Source organism: Schistocerca nitens, chromosome 5, assembly GCF_023898315.1.
Source record: "Schistocerca nitens isolate TAMUIC-IGC-003100 chromosome 5, iqSchNite1.1, whole genome shotgun sequence".
NCBI lineage: Eukaryota > Metazoa > Arthropoda > Insecta > Orthoptera > Acrididae > Schistocerca > Schistocerca nitens.
In genome coordinates this window covers 608,081,455-608,101,964 of record NC_064618.1, presented here as the reverse complement: position 1 = coordinate 608,101,964, position 20,510 = coordinate 608,081,455, and the positions used below count along the sequence as shown (strand labels likewise).

Sequence of the window (20,510 nt, the reverse complement as noted above, 5' to 3'; positions counted from 1 at the left end):
ACCTGGGACAGGACCGCAGCGATGCACGGATGCACGCCAAGACCATAGGATCCTACGCAGTGCCGTAGGGGACCGCACCGCCACTTCCCAGCAAATTAGGGACACTGTTGCTGCTGGGGTATCAGCGAGGACCATTCGCAACCGTCTCCATGAAGCTGGGCTACGGTCCCGCACACCGTTAGGCCATCTTCCGCTCACGCCCCAACATCGTGCAGCCCGCCTCCAGTGGTGTCGCAACAGGCGTGAATGGAGGGACGAATGGAGACGTGTCGTCTTCAGCGATGAGAGTCGCTTCTGCCTTGGTGCCAATGATGGTCGTATGTGTGTTTGGCACCGTGCAGGTGAGCGCCACAATCAGGACTGCATACGACCGAGGCACACAGGGCCAACACCTGGCATCATGGTGTGGGGAGCGATCTCCTACACTGGCCGTACACCACTGGTGATCGTCGAGGGGACACTGAATAGTGCACGGTACATCCAAACCATCATCGAACCCATCGTTCTACCATTCCTAGACCGGCAAGGGAACTTGCTGTTCCAACAGGACAATGCACGTCCGCATGTATCCCATGCCACCCAACGTGCTCTAGAAGGTGTAAGTCAACTACCCTGGCCAGCAAGATCTCCGGATCTGTCCCCCATTGAGCATGTTTGGGACTGGATGAAGCATCATCTCACACGGTCTGCACGTCCAGCATGAACGCTGGTCCAACTGAGGCGCCAGGTGGAAATGGCATGGCAAGCCGTTCCACAGGACTACATCCAGCATCTCTACGATCGTCTCCATGGGAGAATAGCAGCCTGCATTGCTGCGAAAGGTGGATATACACTGTACTAGTGCCGACATTGTGCATGCTCTGTTGCCTGTGTCTATGTGCCTGTGGTTCTGTCAGTGTGATCATGTGATGTATCTGACCCCAGGAATGTGTCAATAAAGTTTCCCCTTCCTGGGACAATGAATTCACTGTGTTCTTATTTCAATTTCCAGGAGTGTATATAGTTATAATAGAGGGAAACATTCCATGTAGGAAAAATATATCTAAAAACAAAGATGATGTGACTTACCAAATGAAAGTGCTGGCAGGTCGACAGACACACAAACGAACACAAACATACACACAAAATTCAAGCTTTCGCAACAAACTGTTGCCTCATCAGGAAAGAGGGAAGGAGAGGGAAAGACGAAAGGATGTGGGTTTTAAGGGAGAGGGTAAGGAGTCATTCCAATCCCGGGAGCGGAAAGACTTACCTTTCCGCTCCCGGGATTGGAATGACTCCTTACCCTCTCCCTTAAAACCCACATCCTTTCGTCTTTCCCTCTCCTTCCCTCTTTCCTGATGAGGCAACAGTTTGTTGCGAAAGCTTGAATTTTGTGTGTATGTTTGTGTTCGTTTGTGTGTCTGTCGACCTGCCAGCACTTTCATTTGGTAAGTCACATCATCTTATTCTAGCTTTCGCAACAAACGGTTGCTTCATCAGGAAAGAGGGAAGGAGAGGGAAAGATGAAAGGAAGTGGGTTTTAAGGGAGAGGGTAAGGAGTCATTCCAATCCCGGGAGCGGAAAGACTTACCTTAGGGGGAAAAAAGGACGGGTATACCCTCGCACACACACACATATCCATCCGCATATACACAGACACAAGCAGACATTTACAAATGTGGGAGAGAGAGAGAGAGAGAGAGAGAGAGAGAGAGAGAGAGAGAGAGATAGAGAGAGTGGGTGTACTCTAGCTTGAAAAAGGATTTATCTTAAAAGGTAGCAAGTTTTCAACGTTTTTTATGTGCTTCTCAATTATGCAGTGAATTTTTACCTCTACTTCTAAACTGTTTACATTTTGCCAGAACTTTCCACTGCTATAGGAACCCACTGGATGATAATTTATAGTTGAGAAAATTTTCAAATGCTGCAACAATTTTGTGTTGTATCTATCTAAATATCATGTGGCTGCAGTAACGGCACAAAATTAGGAATATTTTATTGAGAGTGATTGAACTTGATGACAGTCTGTGACTAAGGGGATGTTCTGCAGGAGTGTAATTTGAAATGGGTTACCACTCGGGTGCATAAATAATTTGTCAACACATTAATAGCATCAAAAGGGGAAGTGAATCAAGAAAACTAATGAATATGTACAGAATTAGTGGCTATTTCTTGTCTTTAGGAGGTTAAATTTAAAGCGGTGATATCAGGATAATGCGATCACTTTTATGTATGTCTATCAGCAGCCCTAACCACGTCACATCCTGAATGTAAATAATGGCCTGCAATTACGTCTTAATACATCGATAGCAAAATTTAAATAAACAATTTCTGGCAAATAAAACCATAGTAATTTCAGAGATAAGCCATGACCATCACTTTCCTATCCCACACAGTTCTTTTGACTGCATTACGCAAAGAGAAAGGACTGCAGTTACAGTACAACATGTAAACAAAATGGAGTGACAATCAGCTGACCTTCAATAGGACACTATAGCACAGAGTAAGTGCTCACATACGTTTGTGGTTGCAGTCATCCTCTTCACTGCTTTAAGAACCAGAAAGTCTGAATGAGTTCTCTTTGAGACATAACAGAAGGGATGCCAATAAACGGATATTTAAAAAAAAAAAATGTGGGGAAGAGGAAATCTTCCATGGAAGCTCCTTGTGTGGAGCTGTCTGTAAATTCTAAGTTACTTTCAAGAATGAAGAAGACACCTATTTGGTAATGTCAACAAAATATGGTGTAGTTACTTCTTCAGGAAAGTCAACTTACCCTTCTGTATCTACACTGAAAGCAACTAAGATCCAAACAAAGTGACAATTTACCATCTGGTCCATTAAAATTTGCTAACAGTTAATGAGCAAGATGGCCGCCGAGTAAGTGATGCCAAAAACCATTTCCAGAAAGTTAAGTGATTTGGACAGGAATACAATTTAGTTTAACGCCGACAACAAATTAAATACGTGCATTAGTGTATCGTTTAGTCTTGCCGTTAAAGGTTTGACTTTTCTTTGCGTAATTTTTCAGAAAACACGAAAAGATCGTAACTTCGCGAAGTCGCGCTTAGGCTTAAATTTTGTAAACGTGTTCACTTCTTGTTTCACGGTAATTTAACTAGTTTCTCGGTAACAAATAAGTAAACTACCGTAAATAGCGAATAACTTCATTGTTTTAATACAGATTTCAGAAAAACAGCGTAACTTTATATCAGAAACTTGCTTATATACATTTGTTTATAGGCCTAATTCTCGTAACGTTTTTGGAGAATCAAAGTTAAAGTATCTCGTTTAATTGTCCTTTTTTTTCATTCCATCGAGTGAAATATATAATAAATTGCGTATACCTTCATTGTTATAATACAGATCTCAGAAAAACAGCGGAATTTAAAATCAGAAACTTGCTTATATACATTTGTGAATAGGCTTAATTCTTGTAACGTCTTTTTTGATTTTCGGTAATTTAATTGATTCATTCTAGCTAAAGTATTATTTTTGCCATGAGTGAGAAGTGCCTGACTTGCCGTAGAATTCCGGGGTTTGGTGTGATGGATGCAGTAGTTTTTTTCACTGGGGGGCCTGCAGTGGCATGGGTGTTGGGAAAGTGGATCAGGCTCATCAGTGTTTATGGAGGATTTGCAGCAGAGATAGGAAGATAGTGGAACAGGAGGGGAAAATTGCTGCCCTTCAGGCTGAGCTAGATCAGGCTAGGGAAGATCTGGACAGGTTAAGGAGGGAGAAGGGCAAAGAGAGGTGGGAAGTAGCAACAGGTAGCAGAAGGAACAGGCCTAGAACTAAGTCTGACAGTTGTGTGGTGAATGTCAAAAATAAGTTTGACCTGTTGCTACAGTTAGAAACTGATGAGCCTCAAGCAGAGGTAGGTGTAGACAGGACACAACAAACTTTCAATAGGAAATTGAAAAAGAATGTAGGAAAGTCATCGAAAAGGAAGAAAGTTTTGTTGTTAGGCAGTTCTCATGCCAGAGGTGTAGGCCAATTTCTGCAGGAGGAATTAGGACCAGAATACCAGGTCACAAATTTTTTAAAACCAAGTGCTAGTCTGGATCAGGTGACAGAGGATTTAGGTTCACTCTGTAAAGGATTTACTAGGGAAGACACCGTGGTTATTGTGGGAGGGCCTGGGAACAGCATCGACAGAGATCCTGGGTACAGTATAGAGTGTGACCTGGTAAAGATTGCGTCGGCATCAAGACACACCAATGTTGAATTTGTATCTGTCCTGAGACGCCATGACCGGCCTCATTTGAGCTCATCTGTTGGGAGAGTTAATTTGGAGTTGGAACGGCTGCTTGGGTCGGGTGTGGGGGCTCATATTGGTGTGGTTCCTGTTGATTATCTCAGTAGGTGGGACTATACCAGGCATGGCCTACATCTCAACAGGAAAGGGAAGGGGAAACTGGCTGGGGTAATAGCAGGAAATTTAAGGGGGGGAAGCACTGCCATGAATGGTAAAATACCAGTGGTTACAGGTGTTGGAGCAGCACCTTTTTTAGGATAGGTAAGGCAGAAAGATGTCAAGTTCTACGAGAGGTTAGGATTGAAACAAATCTTCAGTTTAGGAAAGAAATTAAACAGCACAATTCTAGCACATTGAATCACCAATCACAGCTGTCAATTATAAATTTTCACCAATCACCAGAAATTTTATCTCCACCAAGTTGTATCTCAGTCCTAGGTAAATTGCATTGATGAATTAAAGTCACCCAACCCAGTTGACATAATCTGCCTCTCTGAACACCATGTGACCACTGGTATAGGAACTAGGCCTAAGCACAATGAGAAACTCAGACAGGAGAGTACTGCAAATGTTAGAATAAGGAAAGGTTCTCGTAAAAGTATAATTAAAAATAATGTATGTATATTTCATCAAAATATTGGGAGTTTAAAGAATAAAGTAGATGAGCTTCTGGTTTGTTTAGAAGATTTAGAAGCTGAGAATGAAATAGATATACTATGCCTGTCTGAGCATCACATTGTTACTGATATGGATAAGGTAAATGTAAGTGGATATAAGCTCTCTGCACATGTAATGAGAGAAAATATGGAGAAAGGAGGAGTTGCCATATATGTCAAAAGTTATCATTGTGCAAAAAGTATAGAAACAAAAAAGTTTTGTGTAGAGAAACATATAGAAGCATGTGCCTGTGAGCTTAAATTAAATAAAGGCACATTTATAATTGTAACTGTATATAGGTCCCCATCAGGAAATTTTCAACTATTTCTGAAAAATTTGGACTCCTTGTTGTGCTATCTGTCAGACAGAGGGAAGCAAATTATTATTTGTTGGGACTTCAATGTAGATTCTCTTAAAGAGGGTAATAGGAAAAATGACCTTGAAGTATTACTTGGTTCTTTCAATTTGCCACCCGTTATTGATTTTCCTACTCGGGTGGTAAAGGATAGCAGCTCACTGATAGATAACTTCTTTATAGACCAAGATAAGTTTAACCAGATAAATGCTCAGCCAGTCGAGAATGGTCTTTCTGATCATGGTGCACAGCTAGTTACAATACATGACATAGCTCCATTCAGCAATACTAAACAGTCCTCCAAAGTAGTACGTTCAGTCAACGATTTAACAATTGCAAATTTCAGGGAAAGCCTACAGCAGTTAGACTGGGATGAGGTGTACCGTGAACCTGATGCCAATTTAAAATATAATTTATTTCATGACATTTTTGTAAATGCATTTGAAAACTGCTTCCCCAAGAAAATAGTTAAATATACTCGTAAGAAACCTTGTAACAAACCATGGCTTACTAAGGGTATAAAAATATCTTGTAACTGGAAAAGGGAAATGTATCTGACAGCAAGAAAGAGTAGTGACCCAGAAACTATCAAACATTATAAAAACTACTGTGTTATATTAAGAAAAATTGTTAAAAAATCCAGGAGTATGTGTATCATGTCTGAAATCAGCAACTCTGATAATAAAATTAAAACAATTTGGAATATTATTAAACAACAAACAGGTCAACCAAGAGCAGAGGAAGACAGTATTACCATCAAATTGAATGAAAACTTTACGAACAAAAAGTCAGAAGTTGAAAATATTTTTAATAATCATTTTCTAAATGTTGTGGATATAGTAGGATCCAGGTGTTCATTAGAAGATGCTAGGCTGTTAATGGAAGAGGCCATACCTATGCAATTTGATACAATTGAAATCTCACCCACTTCTCCCTCTGAAATTAGGAAAATAATAAACTTGCTTAAAAGCAAAAACTCACATGGAATTGATGGCATTTCCAGCAAAATACTAAAAGCTTGTTCTCAACAGATAAGTAAGATTCTCAGCCACCTGTGTAATAACTCTCTGGAACAGGGCATTTTCCCTGATAGACTGAAATATGCTATTGTTATACCTTTGCATAAAAAGGGGGATAGATCTGATGTCAACAATTACTGTCCAATCTCCCTTCTAACAGCTTTATCCAAAATTTTTGAGAAAGTGATGTATTCAAGAGTAGCTTCACATATCTGTAAAAACGAAGTACTAACAAAATGTCAGTTTGGTTTCCAGAAAGGTTTTTCAACAGAAAATGCCATATATGCTTTCACCAGTCAAATTTTGAATGATATGAATAACCGAACACCACCCATTGGGATTTTTTGTGATCTCTCAAAGGCTTTTGATTGTGTAAATCATGAAATTCTGCTAGACAAGCTCAAGTATTGTGGCATGAGTGGGACAGTGCACAAATGGTTTAATTCGTACCTAACTGGAAGAGTGCAGAAAGTTGAAATAAGTAGTTCTCATAACATGCAATGATCAGCACACTCCTCAAACTGGAGAACTATTAAGAATGGGGTTCCACAAGGGTCAGTCTTGGGTCCTTTGTTGTTCTTATTATATATTAATGACTTGCCATTCTATATTCATGAAGAGGCAAAGTTAGTTCTCTTTGCTGATGATACAAGTATAGTAATCACACCTGACAAACAAGAATTAACTGATGAAATTGTCAATACTGTCTTTCAGAAAATTACTAAGTGGTTCCTTGTAAACGGACTCTCACTGAATTTTGATAAGACACAGTACATACAGTTCCGTACAGTGAATGGTATGACGCCATTAATAAATATAGACCTTAATCAGAAGCATATAGCTAAGGTAGAATATTCCAAATTTTTAGGTGTGTCCATTGATGAGAAATTAAATTGGAAGAAACACATTGATGATCTGCTGAAACGTTTGAGTTCAGCTACTTATGCAATAAGGGTCATTGCAAATTTTGGTGATAAACATCTTAGTAAATTAGCTTACTACGCCTATTTTCACTCATTGCTTTTATATGGCATCATATTTTGGTGTAATTCATCACTGAGGAATAAAGTATTTATTGCACAAAAGCGTGTAATCAGAATAATAGCTGGAGTCCACCCAAGATCATCGTGCAGACATTTATTTAAGGATCTAGGGATATTCACAGTAGCTTCTCAGTATATATACTCTCTTATGAAATTTGTTATTAACAACCAGACCCAATTCAAAAGTAATAGCAGTGTGCATAACTACAATACTAGAAGAAAGGATGATCTTCACTATTCAAGATTAAATCTAACTTTGGCACAGAAAGGGGTAAATTATACTGGCACTAAAGTCTTTGGTCACTTACCAAATAGTATCAAAAGTCTGACGGATAACCAACAAGTATTTAAGAAGAAATTAAAAGAATTTCTGAATGACAACTCCTTCTACACCATAGAGGAATTTTTAGATATAAATTAAGGGAAAAAAATATTTAAAAAAATAAAAATAAAAATAAAAATAAAAAAATAAAGAAAAACAAAAAACACAAAAAATAGAGTTGTTATATTAACTTAAGTATGTTGTTAAATTAACCTAATTATGTCATGTATTGGAAAATTTGACTCGTTCCACATCATTACGAAATATCGTATTTATGATCCATGGAACTTGTATTAATCTAATCTAATCTAATCTAATCTGAGAGCAACACAACAATAAATACCAACTCAGATAGTGGGGTCTATTATGAACTGTCATGTGCAACAGATAATACCAAATGCAGTACCCAAATAAAAAAAAAGGGAGTTTGACACTTCATAGTAGATCGAACTTGGCTGCCACTGCTCCACTCAGAAACTGCCCACCAATGATACCAAGTCATATCTTGCTTCTCCACAATGCTCTCAGCAATGTCTTCTTTGTCAATCTGGAGAATATCATTCCTCATTAGAGCATTTAGAGATGAACATGTTAAAAAGATCACTTATTTTCCCTATTTTTATCAACTACTGTCTTGTGGCAACATGCACTGGGGTTATGCATTGTTGAGAACCAAAAAGTGTGTGTTGCACAGAGTGTGTAATGAAGGTAAAATGTGGTGTCCATTCTAGAGCCCCTTGTACATAATTAGCATACCAACAACTGTCACACAGTGCATTTACTGCCTTATGAATTTTGTTGTCAAGTATCAATCACAGTTCCAAAAGAACACAAAGTGTCATAAACATAATGCTAGAAAGAGAAATGGGTTATAATGCCCATCACTCAGTTGTGGTGTGGCACAAAAAGGGGTGAGGCATTCAGCTGCAAAAAACTTTGACCACCAACATAGAAATGTAAGAGAAATATCAGTACTACTGATAGAGACATGTAATAGTATATACACTATACTAACTTTTAGGACAAATAACAGAATAAATAAATCTGACAAGTTATTAATTACCACATCAAAGGTTGATTCACATGCCCACTGCAGCCAAGCACATCCTGGAATATTACTCTCTTGCATGCGAGCAGGTGTACAGACAACTGCTGCCAAAACATTTTATTAAGTCATTAAATTAAAAGCATCAATAAAGGATCATACAAATACCGAACTGTTAAGTAAATACTACCTACCAGGCCACCAGGGAGAATTTAGTGTTCTTCCCCACACAATACTTCCTTCTGTCCTGTAACATACCAACATTAGGACTCCGTTATTCAGTTTTCTTCATTGAATAATGCATACTAGTAATATTTATTTATTTATGAGCTTTCATTGGATGGCCTGTGTGAATCTAATGAATTATTATCCAAACATGAGAATATTACCAAATAAAAATTCAACAATCAGCTTTACATCATTAAATTTTGATATGAAGCCTACAATGGTGGTGCAGTCTCCCTGGCTAGATTACACTGCTATGAATCTACACAACTGAAAAATAAATGTATCCAAAGGCTGTTCAGCAATGGTTATGAGCAACATTACATCCTTACAATGAAAATATTAATTGTCATATGCAGTGACAACTACAAGACTGTAACAACGTAAATTCAACAATGAAGAATTTTTATGTTAAAAATCAAACAATGGAAAATCCAGGATGGAACGTAACAATATTATGAGAAAGAAAGTTGCTACTCACCATATAGTGGAGATACTGAGTCGCAGATAGGCACAACAAAAAAGACTTTCACAATTAAAGCTTTCGGCCACTGGCCTTCGTCAACAATAGACACACATATGCGCACGCACACACACACACACACACACACACACACACACACACACAAAACTGCAGTCTCACGCAACTGGAACCACACTGCAAGCAGCAGCACCAGTGCATGATGGGAGTGGTGACTGGGTGGGGGTAAGGAGGAGGCTGGGCTGGGGAGGGGGAGGATAGTATGGTGGGTGGTGGACAGTAAAGTCCAATAAAATACCAATCTTTTCCTCCACCAACTCTCCACAGTTCCTGTCCCTTTACCACACGATGCTTGTCACTGTTGATACCACCTCCCCGTACCCTAATATTCCTAATGACCATGGCCTTACCATTATTGAGCACTACCTTTCCCAAAGCCAGGCAGATTCCAAACCAACAACCTCCTTCCTAGTCGCCATGACTAACTACATCCTCACCCACAATTACTTCTCCTTTGAAGGCATTACCTACAAACAAATCCAGGGCACAGCTATGGGCACTTGCATCACACCATCCAATGCCACCCTATTCATGGACCACCTAGAGGAATCCTTCCTAAAAACCCAGAATCCTAAAGCCCTCACCTGGTTCAGATGCACGGATTACATCTTTGCTATCTGGATTGAATGTGAGGACAACCTATCCACATTCCTCCAGAACTTCAACAACTTATCCTCCATTTGCTTCACCTGGTCCTACTCAACTCAACAAGTCGCCTTACTAGATGTTGAGCTCCACCTCAAAGATGGCTACGTCAGTACCTCCATCCATATAAAACCTACTAACCACCAGCAATACCTCCATTTCGACAGCTGCCATCCCTTCCACACCAAGAAGTCCCTTCCATACAGCTTAGCCTCCCATGGTCGTCACATCTGCAGTGATGAGCAGTCCCTCTTGAAATATGCCAAGGGTCTCACTGAAGCCTTCACTGACCTTAATTATCCTCCCAACCTTCCACAAAAACAAATTTCCTGTGCCTTCTCTTTCCAGCCTCCCACCACCTCCCAAAGTCCCACAGTCCAGCCACAGAGGAGCATATCCCTCATAACTCAGTACCGCCCAGGACTGGAGCAACTGAATTATGTTCTCTGTCAGAGTTTTGATTACCTCTCGTCGTGCCCTGAAATGAGAAATGTCCTGCCCACTATCCTTCCCAACCCTCCCACAGTGGTATTCCACCATCCACCGAACCTACACAATATACTCGTCCACCCTTACAAAACCCTGCTCCCAATCGCTTACTTTATGGCTCATACCCCTGTAATAGACTTAGATGCAAGACCTGTCTAATACATCCTGCCACCACCACCTATTCCAGTCCGGTGACTAACATCACCTATCCCTTCAAAGGTGAAACCAGTCATGTGGTCTACAAGACAAGCTGCAACCAATGTGCTGCATTCTATGTAGGCATGACAACCAACAAGCTGTCTGTCCACATAAATGACCACCAACAAACTGTGGCCCAGAAACAAGTGGACTACCCTGTTGCTGAGCACGCTGCCAAACATGATATCCTTCATTTCAATGACTGCTTCACAGCCTGTGCCATATGGATCCTTCCCATCAACACCAGCTTTTCTGAATTGTGCTGGTGGGAACTTTCCCTGCAATAAAGCCTATTTTCCCACAACCCTCCTAGCCTCAACCTTCATTAGTCACTGTCCACACCCATCCAGCCCTTTCCCTGTTCCTATTCCAGCAATACAAAGCTGTCATTCCACCACCACACCCAGGCTTTTTATTTATCTTCTTTTCCATGACTTATCCCCCTCCCCACCTCTCCCCTGCCCGCGGTCTAACCTGCAGCACTTCACTGTCCACCACCCTCACCATACTATCCCTCCCCCTCCCTGCCCCAGCCTCCTCCATACTACCACACAATCACCACTCCCATCATGCATTGGTGCTGCTGCATAATAACTGCTTGATGCTTCCTGAGTAAATTTGTTTTCTCCATAACACAGAGCACCAGATTTTTCTTCAACTACATTTGCAATTGATGAAAAAATCTAATGAATAATACTTTTTTTGGTTAATGTCTCCATAGATAATTTGGGTTGCTGGTTCACAATTACTAAAACATGAAGCAAGAAGATATATCCTATATTTTTTTGAAAAGTCATAATGTATTAAGTCTCTCAACTCTATGTTAATGAGTTATCAAAAGCTTTTAGAGACTTTCTTCGAGCTATCATGCAGAATCTACTTTTCAATATTTAAATGAAAATTAGTGTTTGTAACTATATTTTAGTGCATTAGGCCTATATTGCCACAATATACTTTTTTATATCAAAAGGATAATTCTCTACCTGTCCAGTAATTCTCTTTTGGAGACAATATGTCAGCAGTGCTCATGAACACAAATTAAAGTACATACACACTCCAAGCATTCAGAACTAATAGTTCCTTCCTCAGGAAGGGGAGAAGGATAGAGCTGTGAAGGTTAGAAAGGAAGCACACGTCACTCAGACTGAGGACAAGAGGGACAAGGGTTTACATATTATGTACTTACCGAGTACTATTAATGCAAGAATGATCTTCATAAGAAATGAAACTTAACTGTGTAATTGAAAGCAGGTACATGTTACACTATTTTATTTCTAAAATATGTGTGAATTAGTTTTGAGATGACTCTACTATTTAAACAAACTAGCATTATTACAACCTCACAAAAGATAATGAAAAGTAATATTTTTGTATCAGACTGACTGAACACCATCATAAACTGTGTGTTGAGACAGAAAAAGTAATGATTGACACAAATGTTGCAAACTCTGACTGAAATTTGTACATACTCAAATGTTCAATTTTATAATGTCTGTTTATGTTATTTATTGTTTTTTGGGTCAGAGTCAAATGTCGTACATCATTATGTTGTGCATGTTAGTCATTGGCTGAGACTGTCTTGTGGTCTTTACAATAAATTTATGGAAACTGGAGTTTCATGCTACTCTAAAAACCACGTCATGTGGGAAGGAAGTTTTCAGCCATTCTGTGCAACATCCATTCTGCACATCCCCCTCCATTAACCACTAGCAGCCAATAGGATTCATTCTCTTTTCAAGCAGGTAGCCACAAGTTACACCTAGATGGCAAGATTTTCTCTTCCGCATGTTGTGCCGTTGCTGTACTTCATGAGAATGCAGGTCCATTCAGAGAGCAACTGAATTATTCATTAACACATCAATGTTATTTTCTTGTAGCACTGTAGCTGTGAATGTGTATCTGAAAAATGTGTTAGCGCAGTTTCCAAATAAATAAATCATTTGATTCTAATACACATGAAGTGCTTCACAACCACGTGAGGAGGTTTATTTACCACATCTACAACGTTTTCAAATGTGAATCTGAAAATGGGACTCCTACTGTTGCATTTTGAAGATGCAAGAACAAACTGCAGAAATATTTGTCAGCACGAGACCTGTACATAGAATAGTAAACAAAAGTGCCAGAGCAGTATAAATGTCAGGATTTGTTGGTTTTGTGTTGTTACAAGAAAGCTATAAAACAAATGGGCTGCTTGGCCACTGATCTTTTAATGCAGTGCGTGTTTGAAATGTATATAGCTGTTGAATATCCAATATCACAAAAACTTGTAACAAGTAGGCAAGAGAAAACTGGCTACAAAGCAAGCAGATTGGTTTCACACACATCAAAAGTAACAATGGAAGGAAGTTTTTAATAGAAAGAATTGACATAGTTGCAGTATGAGCCACATTCCTGAAAAGATGCAATAAATAACAGAAGAAAGTAGTTCAGCAGTGTATTACTTTGATGAAACATGGCTGAACCATTAACATTCCAGGTAAACCTACTGAAAACAAGTGGTGGTACTTGTGGTTTTAAAATTCCCATAGAAAAAAGTTCTCAGATTGTTATTAGGCATGTTGACTCTTCTTTTGGTTTTGTTCGCGAGAGAAAAATGGTATTTATGTGTGAGAAAATCAGCAGCTACTTCCGTTCAGATATGAATGCTACAGCTTTATTTTTCGTTCTTCAGTCAGATCTATTTATGTTTTCATTGTTCTCATAAAATATTGAAATTCTGTTCTCATTATCTATGAGATGGCTTGCTGGTTCTCCTCGGAAACAAAATTTTTTTCCTATCTCAATGAAAACACCAATGTATAGATGTAAAGCATTATAGCTTACTATTAATTTTGTGTAAAATATAGGTGTAAGAAAGATGAGTGTTAATATTGCCACAAGCTGTGGTGTACATAATGTGGCATACTGGTTAGCATTGCTAGCTGGCATGCTGCAGGCTTCTAGTTGAAACCTGACCACCAGCAATTAATTATTTAAATTTGTCAGCAATATATTATGTTTCTACTGTTTGTATAGATACCAGCATTCTGGAATGCTCAACATTTGTGTAAACAGCTGCATTCTCCATCCAGGAAGTCAATTCTGTTCTAACTATAAATTGGTGTTCATAGTAAATATGTTTTCAGTGCTGTACTTCATTGACAACCCTGCCTTCAGGTTTGGATTTCAGTGTGGTTACAACATGACACTGTTTGCTTGATAAGCTAGGTAGTTCAAAATATCTACATCATCATGACTCCAATTAGGCAACATAAAAGTTGTCACTTACATGGACAGGAAATGGAACACAAGGAATAGCCTACATCATTTTCACTGTCCTTATAGCCAAGAAATCAATGGATTCCAATCCAGCAGTAAGTCAGCTGCACATCAGTCATCCAATATTGTTCTCCAGAGATGTTGGTCAAGACTCAACAAAATTTTTGAAAGGATTCAACTGAGTCACCAAACACAACATGTGGGATGATTATATGTGTGTTTGGTAAACTTGTACTTTTACTTGGATGACACAGCTCAACAGGAATTTAAAAATAGTAAAAAGAAGCCCAATAGATTTTTACTTTACAAGCAGGTTGGCCGTATTATTTCATATGATATCATTGTGAGCTTCAAGAGCCTGCAGAATGCTATATACAGTTGGGCCACAGAATTGGTGAGCATTGCAATGAAGATGTGGTTGACACGAGGTGGCAAGTGACCAGCCACCGAGAGGCCGCTGTATTTCCCAGATACCAGTTTGGCAGGAAGGACAGCATTATCAAAGAATGGAAGCCATCATGGACTAATAACTTAAATACTAAGGTGAAAATGCTATATATTCACATAAACTGTTAAAATCGCTTGTAAGTGTGCTACAGGGAATCCAAAGATGTTTTAAAATCAGCAGAAGCTCTAAACTCCAACAAAATTATCACCAAAGTCATAAAACTCATAGTTTAAGAACTATTATTATTTAAACATTTGTAATTTATAACAAAGTTATGATTGTACAGACAAGTTAGCAACACATTTGGCACACCAAGGCACTGATGTCAGCTACATGGCTAGGCAGCTTTCTGATGTAATCAATGCATTTATAAATTATTAAATAAATTAATTTTTATGGTTATTTAAACACTCAGTGAAACAGAATCCTCCACATGTACACAAATAACTACCACCAGCAAGTTCAGTTTGGAATAATTACCATGCAGCAATTATTATTGCAAACACATTTTGATAAAATCACTGATGTTAACAGTGCCTGGTTTGACAAGTATGACACTGCTGCAGCATGCAGAAGACAGCCAAATGAACCTGTACTGTATACAGTGCTGCCTGTTCAGTAGTAGAGGATGATACACCTCTATTTAATGAAATGTTTGATACCATTTTTATTTTGATGATGTTTCTTTTAAAATTGCATATCTTATGTTCATTGCGGGAACTTTCAGAGTTATTATGTTACTTGGTAACTATTACTGTTCATATTTTTCTTAAAATATTTTGAATGGCCATTTCTTCCATTTTTGTGCTATTTAAGGAAATGTTGACTATCCCATGAAATTGGATTTGTTCCTTTTGTCAGTAACTGGCAGATAATTATATATTTAATATTACCCAAATCATGAAACTTCATTACCAAAACTTATGCTTAATTGTTTGTTGTGGTCTTCAGTCCTGAGAGTGGTTTCATGCAGCTCTCCATGCCACTCTATCCTGTGCAAGCTTCTCTACTTCGACCATCATCAGTCATTTTGCTCCCCAAATAGCAAAACTCCTTTACTACTTTAAGTGTCTCATTTCCTAATCTAATTCCCTCAGTGTCACCCGACTTAATTCGACTACATTCCATTATCCTTGTTTTGCTTTTGTTGATGTCCATCTTATACCCTCCTTTCAAGACACTGTCCATTCCGTTCAACCGCTCTTCTCCAAGTCCTTTGCTGTTTCTGACAGAATTACAATGTCATCGGCGAACCCCAAAGTTTTTATTTCTTACCCATGGATTTCAATACCTACTCTGAACTTTTCTTTTGTTTCCTTTATTGCTTGCTCAATATACAGATTGAATAGCATCAGGGAGAGGCTACAACCCTGTCTCACTCCCTTCCCAACCGCTGCTTCCCTTCATGTCCCTCGACTCTTATAACTGCCCTTTGGTTTCTGTACAAATTGTAAATAGCCTTTTGCTCCCTGTATTTTACCCCTGCCACCTTCAGAATTTGAAAGAGAGTATTCCAGTCAACATTGACAAAAGCTTTCTCTAAGTCTACAAATGATAGAAACATAGGTTTGCCTTTCCTTAATCTTTCTCCTAAGATAAGTCGTAGGATCAGTATTGCCTCACAAGTTCCAACATTTATATGGAATCCAAACTGATCTTCCCCGAGGTCGGCTTCTACCAGTTTTTCCATTCGTCTGTAAAGAATTCGCGTTAGTATTTTGCAGCTGTGACTTATTAAACTAATAGTTTGGTAATTTTCACATCTGTCAACACCTGCTTTCTTTGGGATTGGAATTATTATATTCTTCTTGAAGTCTGGGGGAATTTTGCCTGTTACATACATCTTACTCACCAGATGGTAGAGTTTTGTCATGACCGGCTCTCCCAAGGGTGTCAGTAGTTCTAATGGAATGTTGTCTACTCCCGGGGCCTTGTTTCAACTTAGGTCTTTCAGTGCTCTGTCAAACTCTTCACACAGTATCATATCTCCCATTTCATCTTCATCTAAATTGTTTTCTCTCTATAAAATACATCTGTGTTCTGGTTATTACTTTCTTCATAAAAGTTTACTCAGACATGCTGTGATGTTATCTTACAAATCCTTTGCACTGATATATTTTTACGAGCTTCAAACAGGAGGAGTGCAGTAATGGATAGGAACTGTGATTGTTGTGTACAGATGCTAGCTGAGCTAAGGACCCTTTGCTCACAGCTTCAAGCTGAGTTGGCTTTCATCACACAGCTTGAGGCTGCTGCCAAGGGGCGTCACTGTGGGGGATCAGATGCGGGGATGCGAGAAACATTGAGCACGTCCCACGTGTCCTCTGATCGGTCCACTGCTGTGACCTCCCCGGGTACTGCCTGCACTGAGGTTGTCCCCTTACCCATGGTTGAGTGGGAGATCCAAAGTCTGGCAGGCAGCGAAAAACTTTCCGTGGGGCCTATTGTAGGGCCTCCCTGGTTTGTTTGACAATCAGGTTCAGGGTGCTGTCTGTGGCTGGCGATGTCTCTCAGCCGGATGCAGTCGTCCACCCCATTCCAGAGGAAACTTCTCGGCCCGCAAGGTCTGGGCATTCACAGAGGGTGGGTTTGCTGGTAGTTGGGAGCTCCAACGTTTGGTGCATAATGAGGCCCCTTAGGAACATGGCTGCCAAGGAGGGGTAGGAAGCCAGTGTGCACTCCGTGTGCATTCTGGGGGGGGGGGAGTCATTCCGGATGTGGAAAGGGTGCTTCCAGATGCCATGAAGAGTAGAGGGTGCAACCAACTGCAGGTGGTGGCTCATGTCGGTACCAATGACGTGTGTCGCTTTGGATCGGAGCAGATTCTGTCTGGTTTCGAGTGGCTATCGGAAATGGTAAAGACTGCCAGTCTTGCTTCCGAGATTAAGGCGGAGCTCACCATCTGCAGCATCGTCAATAGAACTGACTGTGGTCCTTTGGTGCAGAGCTGAGTGGAGGGTCTGAATCAGAGGCTCAGGCAGTTCTGTGACCATGTAGGCTGCAGATTCCTTGACTTGCGCCATCGGGTGGTGCGTTTCCGGGTCTGATTAATAGGTCAGGGGTCCATTACACTCAGGAGGCGGCTACATGGGTAGCGGAGGCTGTGTGGAAGTGACTGGGCAGTTTTTTAGGTTAGAGGGTCTCAGGGATTCACAGAAGGGGTGTCCGTCAGAAAGTGGGCAGGTAAAACATGGTAAGGTAGTTGTAGAAACGATTGGTATTGTAGTTGTAAATTTTCGTAGCTGTGTTGGGAAAGAACCAGAGCTCCAAGCCCTAATAGAGAGCACTGAAGCTCAAATAGTTGTAGGTACAGAGAGCTGGCTAAAGCCAGAAATAAGTTCAGCCGAAATTTTTTCAAACGATCTAACAGTGTTCAGAAAGGATGGATTAAATACAGTCGGTGGTGGAGTATTTATTGCTGTCAGAGGTAGTTTGCCTTGTAGCAAAACTGAAGTAGATATTTCATGTGAAATAGTATGGGTAGAGGTTATACCTGACAATCGGACTAAACTATTAATTGGACTCAGAAGACATAGTTGCTGGACAGTTCAAAGAAAACTTGAGTCTCATTTCAAATAAGTACCCCGCTCATAGAATTATAGTTGGTGGTGACTTCAATCTACCCTCGATATGCTGGAAAAATTATACATTTAAAGCTGGCAGCAGGCATAAAACATCATCCGAAATTGTACTGAATGCTTTCTCAGAAAATTATTTTGAACAATTAGTTCATGAGCCCACTCAAAGCGTAAATGGTTGCGAAAGCATACTTGACCTTTTAGCAACAAATAATCCTGGACAAATAGTGATTGTTGTGACGAATACAGGGATTAGTGACCAAAAGGCAGTTGCTGCTAGGCTGAATACCGTAACACCTACAATCATCAAAAAGATACGCAAAGTATATCTGTTTAAAAAAGCTGATATAAATGCTCTTCACACCTTTTTAAGAGACAGTCTTCACTCCTTCCGATCTGATCATGTAAGTGTAGAAAACTTGTGGAATGTTTTCAAAGAGATAGTATCAACAGCAATTGAGAGATATATACCACATAAATTAATAAGTGATGGTACTGATCCCCCAAGGTACACAAAACAGGTCAGATCGTTGTTGCAGAAGCAACAAAAAAAGCATGTCAAATTTAAAAGAATGCAAATCCACAAGACTGGCAAAATTTTACAGAAGTTCGAAATATGGCGCGTATTTCAATGTGAGATGCTTTTAATAAATTCCACAACGAGATTCTGTCTTCAAATCTGGCAGAAAACCCAAAGAGTTCTGGTCATACATAAAGCACACCAGTGGCAAGACACAATCAATACCTTCACTGCGCGATAACAACGGTGAAGTCACTGATGACAGTGCCACTAAAGCAGAGTTATTAAACATGGTTTTCCAAAACTCCTTCACCAAAGAAGATGAAATAAATATTCCTGAATTCCAATCAAAAACAACTGCCAAGATGGGAAACATAAAAGTAGATCTCCTCGGTGTAACAAAGCAGCTTAAATCACTTAATAAAGGGAAGGCCTCCGGTCCAGATTGTATACCAGTCAGGTTCCTCTCAGAGTATGCCGATAAAATAGCTCCATATTTAGCAGTTATATACAACCACTCGCTCACAGAAAGATACATACCTAAAGACTGGAAAATAGCTCAAGTCACATCAATACCCAAAAAGGGAAGTAGGAGTAATCCACTGAATTACAGGCCTATATCACTAACGTCAATTTGCAGTAGGGTTTTAGAACATTTACTGTATTCGAACATTATGAAGTACCTCAAAGAAAATGATTTATTGACATATAGTCAGCACGGATTCAGAAAATATCGTTCTTGTGAAACACAACTAGCTCTTTATACTCATGAAGTAATAAGTGCTATTGACAGGGGATGTCAAATTGATTCCATACTTTTAGATTTCCGGAAGGCTTTTGACAGCGTTCCTCACAAGCATCTTCTAATCAAACTGCGTGCCTACGGAGTATTGCCTCAGTTGTGCGACTGGATTCATGATTTCCTGTCAGAAAGGTCACAGTTTGTAGTAATTCGGAAAGTCATCAAGTAAAACAGAAGTAATATCCAGCGTTTCCCAAGGATGTTATAGGCCCTCTATTGTTCCTGATCTATGTTAATGACATAGGAGACAATCTGAGTAGCCGTCTTAGATTGTTTGCAGATGATGCTGTCATTTACCGTGTTGTAAAGTCATCAGATGATCAAAATGACTTGCAAAATGATTTAGAAAAGATATCTGTGTGGTGCAAAAAGTGGCAATTGACCCTGAATAAAGAAAAGTGCGAAGTTATTCACATGAGTACTAAAAGAAATCAGCTAAATTTTGATTACATGATAAGTCCCACAAATCTGAGGGCTGCAAATTGAACTAAATACTTAGGGATTACAATTACAAATAACCTAAATTGGAATGATCACATTGTGGGTAGAGCAAACCAAAGACTGCGATTCATTGGCAGAACACTTAGAAGGTGCAACAGGTCTACCAAAGAGACTGCTTACACTATGCTTGTCCACCCTATTCTCGAGTACTGCTGTGCGGTGTGGGATCCGCATCAGGTGGGACTGACAGATGACATCGAAAAAGTACAAAGAAGGGCAGCTCATTTTGTATTATCACAAAATAAGGGAGATAGTGTCACTGGCATGATACGTGAATTGGAGTGGCCGTCATTAAAACAAAGGCGTTTTTCATTGTGATGGGATCCTCTCATGAAATTTCAATCAACAGTTTTCTCCTCCAATTGCGAAAACATTCTGTTGGCACCCACCTACATAGGGAGAAATGATCATCACGATAAAATAAGAGAAATCAGGGCTCTTGTGGAAAAATTTAAGTGCTCGTTTTTCCTGTGTTTTGTTCGAGAGTGGAACGGTAGAGAGACAGCATGAAGATGGTTCATTGAACCCTCTGCCAGGCACTTTATTGTCAATAGCAGAGCAATCATGTAGATGTAGATGTAGAGGCGTTCTATCTTTATTTATTGTGATTTAACTTTGGCG

The 20,510-nt window shown here is 39.7% G+C and overlaps 1 protein-coding gene across 1 annotated transcript in view; it reads right to left on the bottom strand.

Moving 5' to 3' along the window:
• Positions 1-20,510, bottom strand: part of LOC126260042 (uncharacterized) — a 327,328-nt gene that overhangs the window by 120,571 nt on the left and 186,247 nt on the right. The window contains exons 4-5 of the mRNA XM_049957222.1: positions 8,876-8,928; positions 8,700-8,788 (exon numbers count right to left, since the gene is read on the bottom strand). Of these exons, the coding sequence (XP_049813179.1) occupies positions 8,700-8,788; positions 8,876-8,928 (142 nt within the window). The remainder of the gene's footprint in view (positions 1-8,699; positions 8,789-8,875; positions 8,929-20,510) is intronic.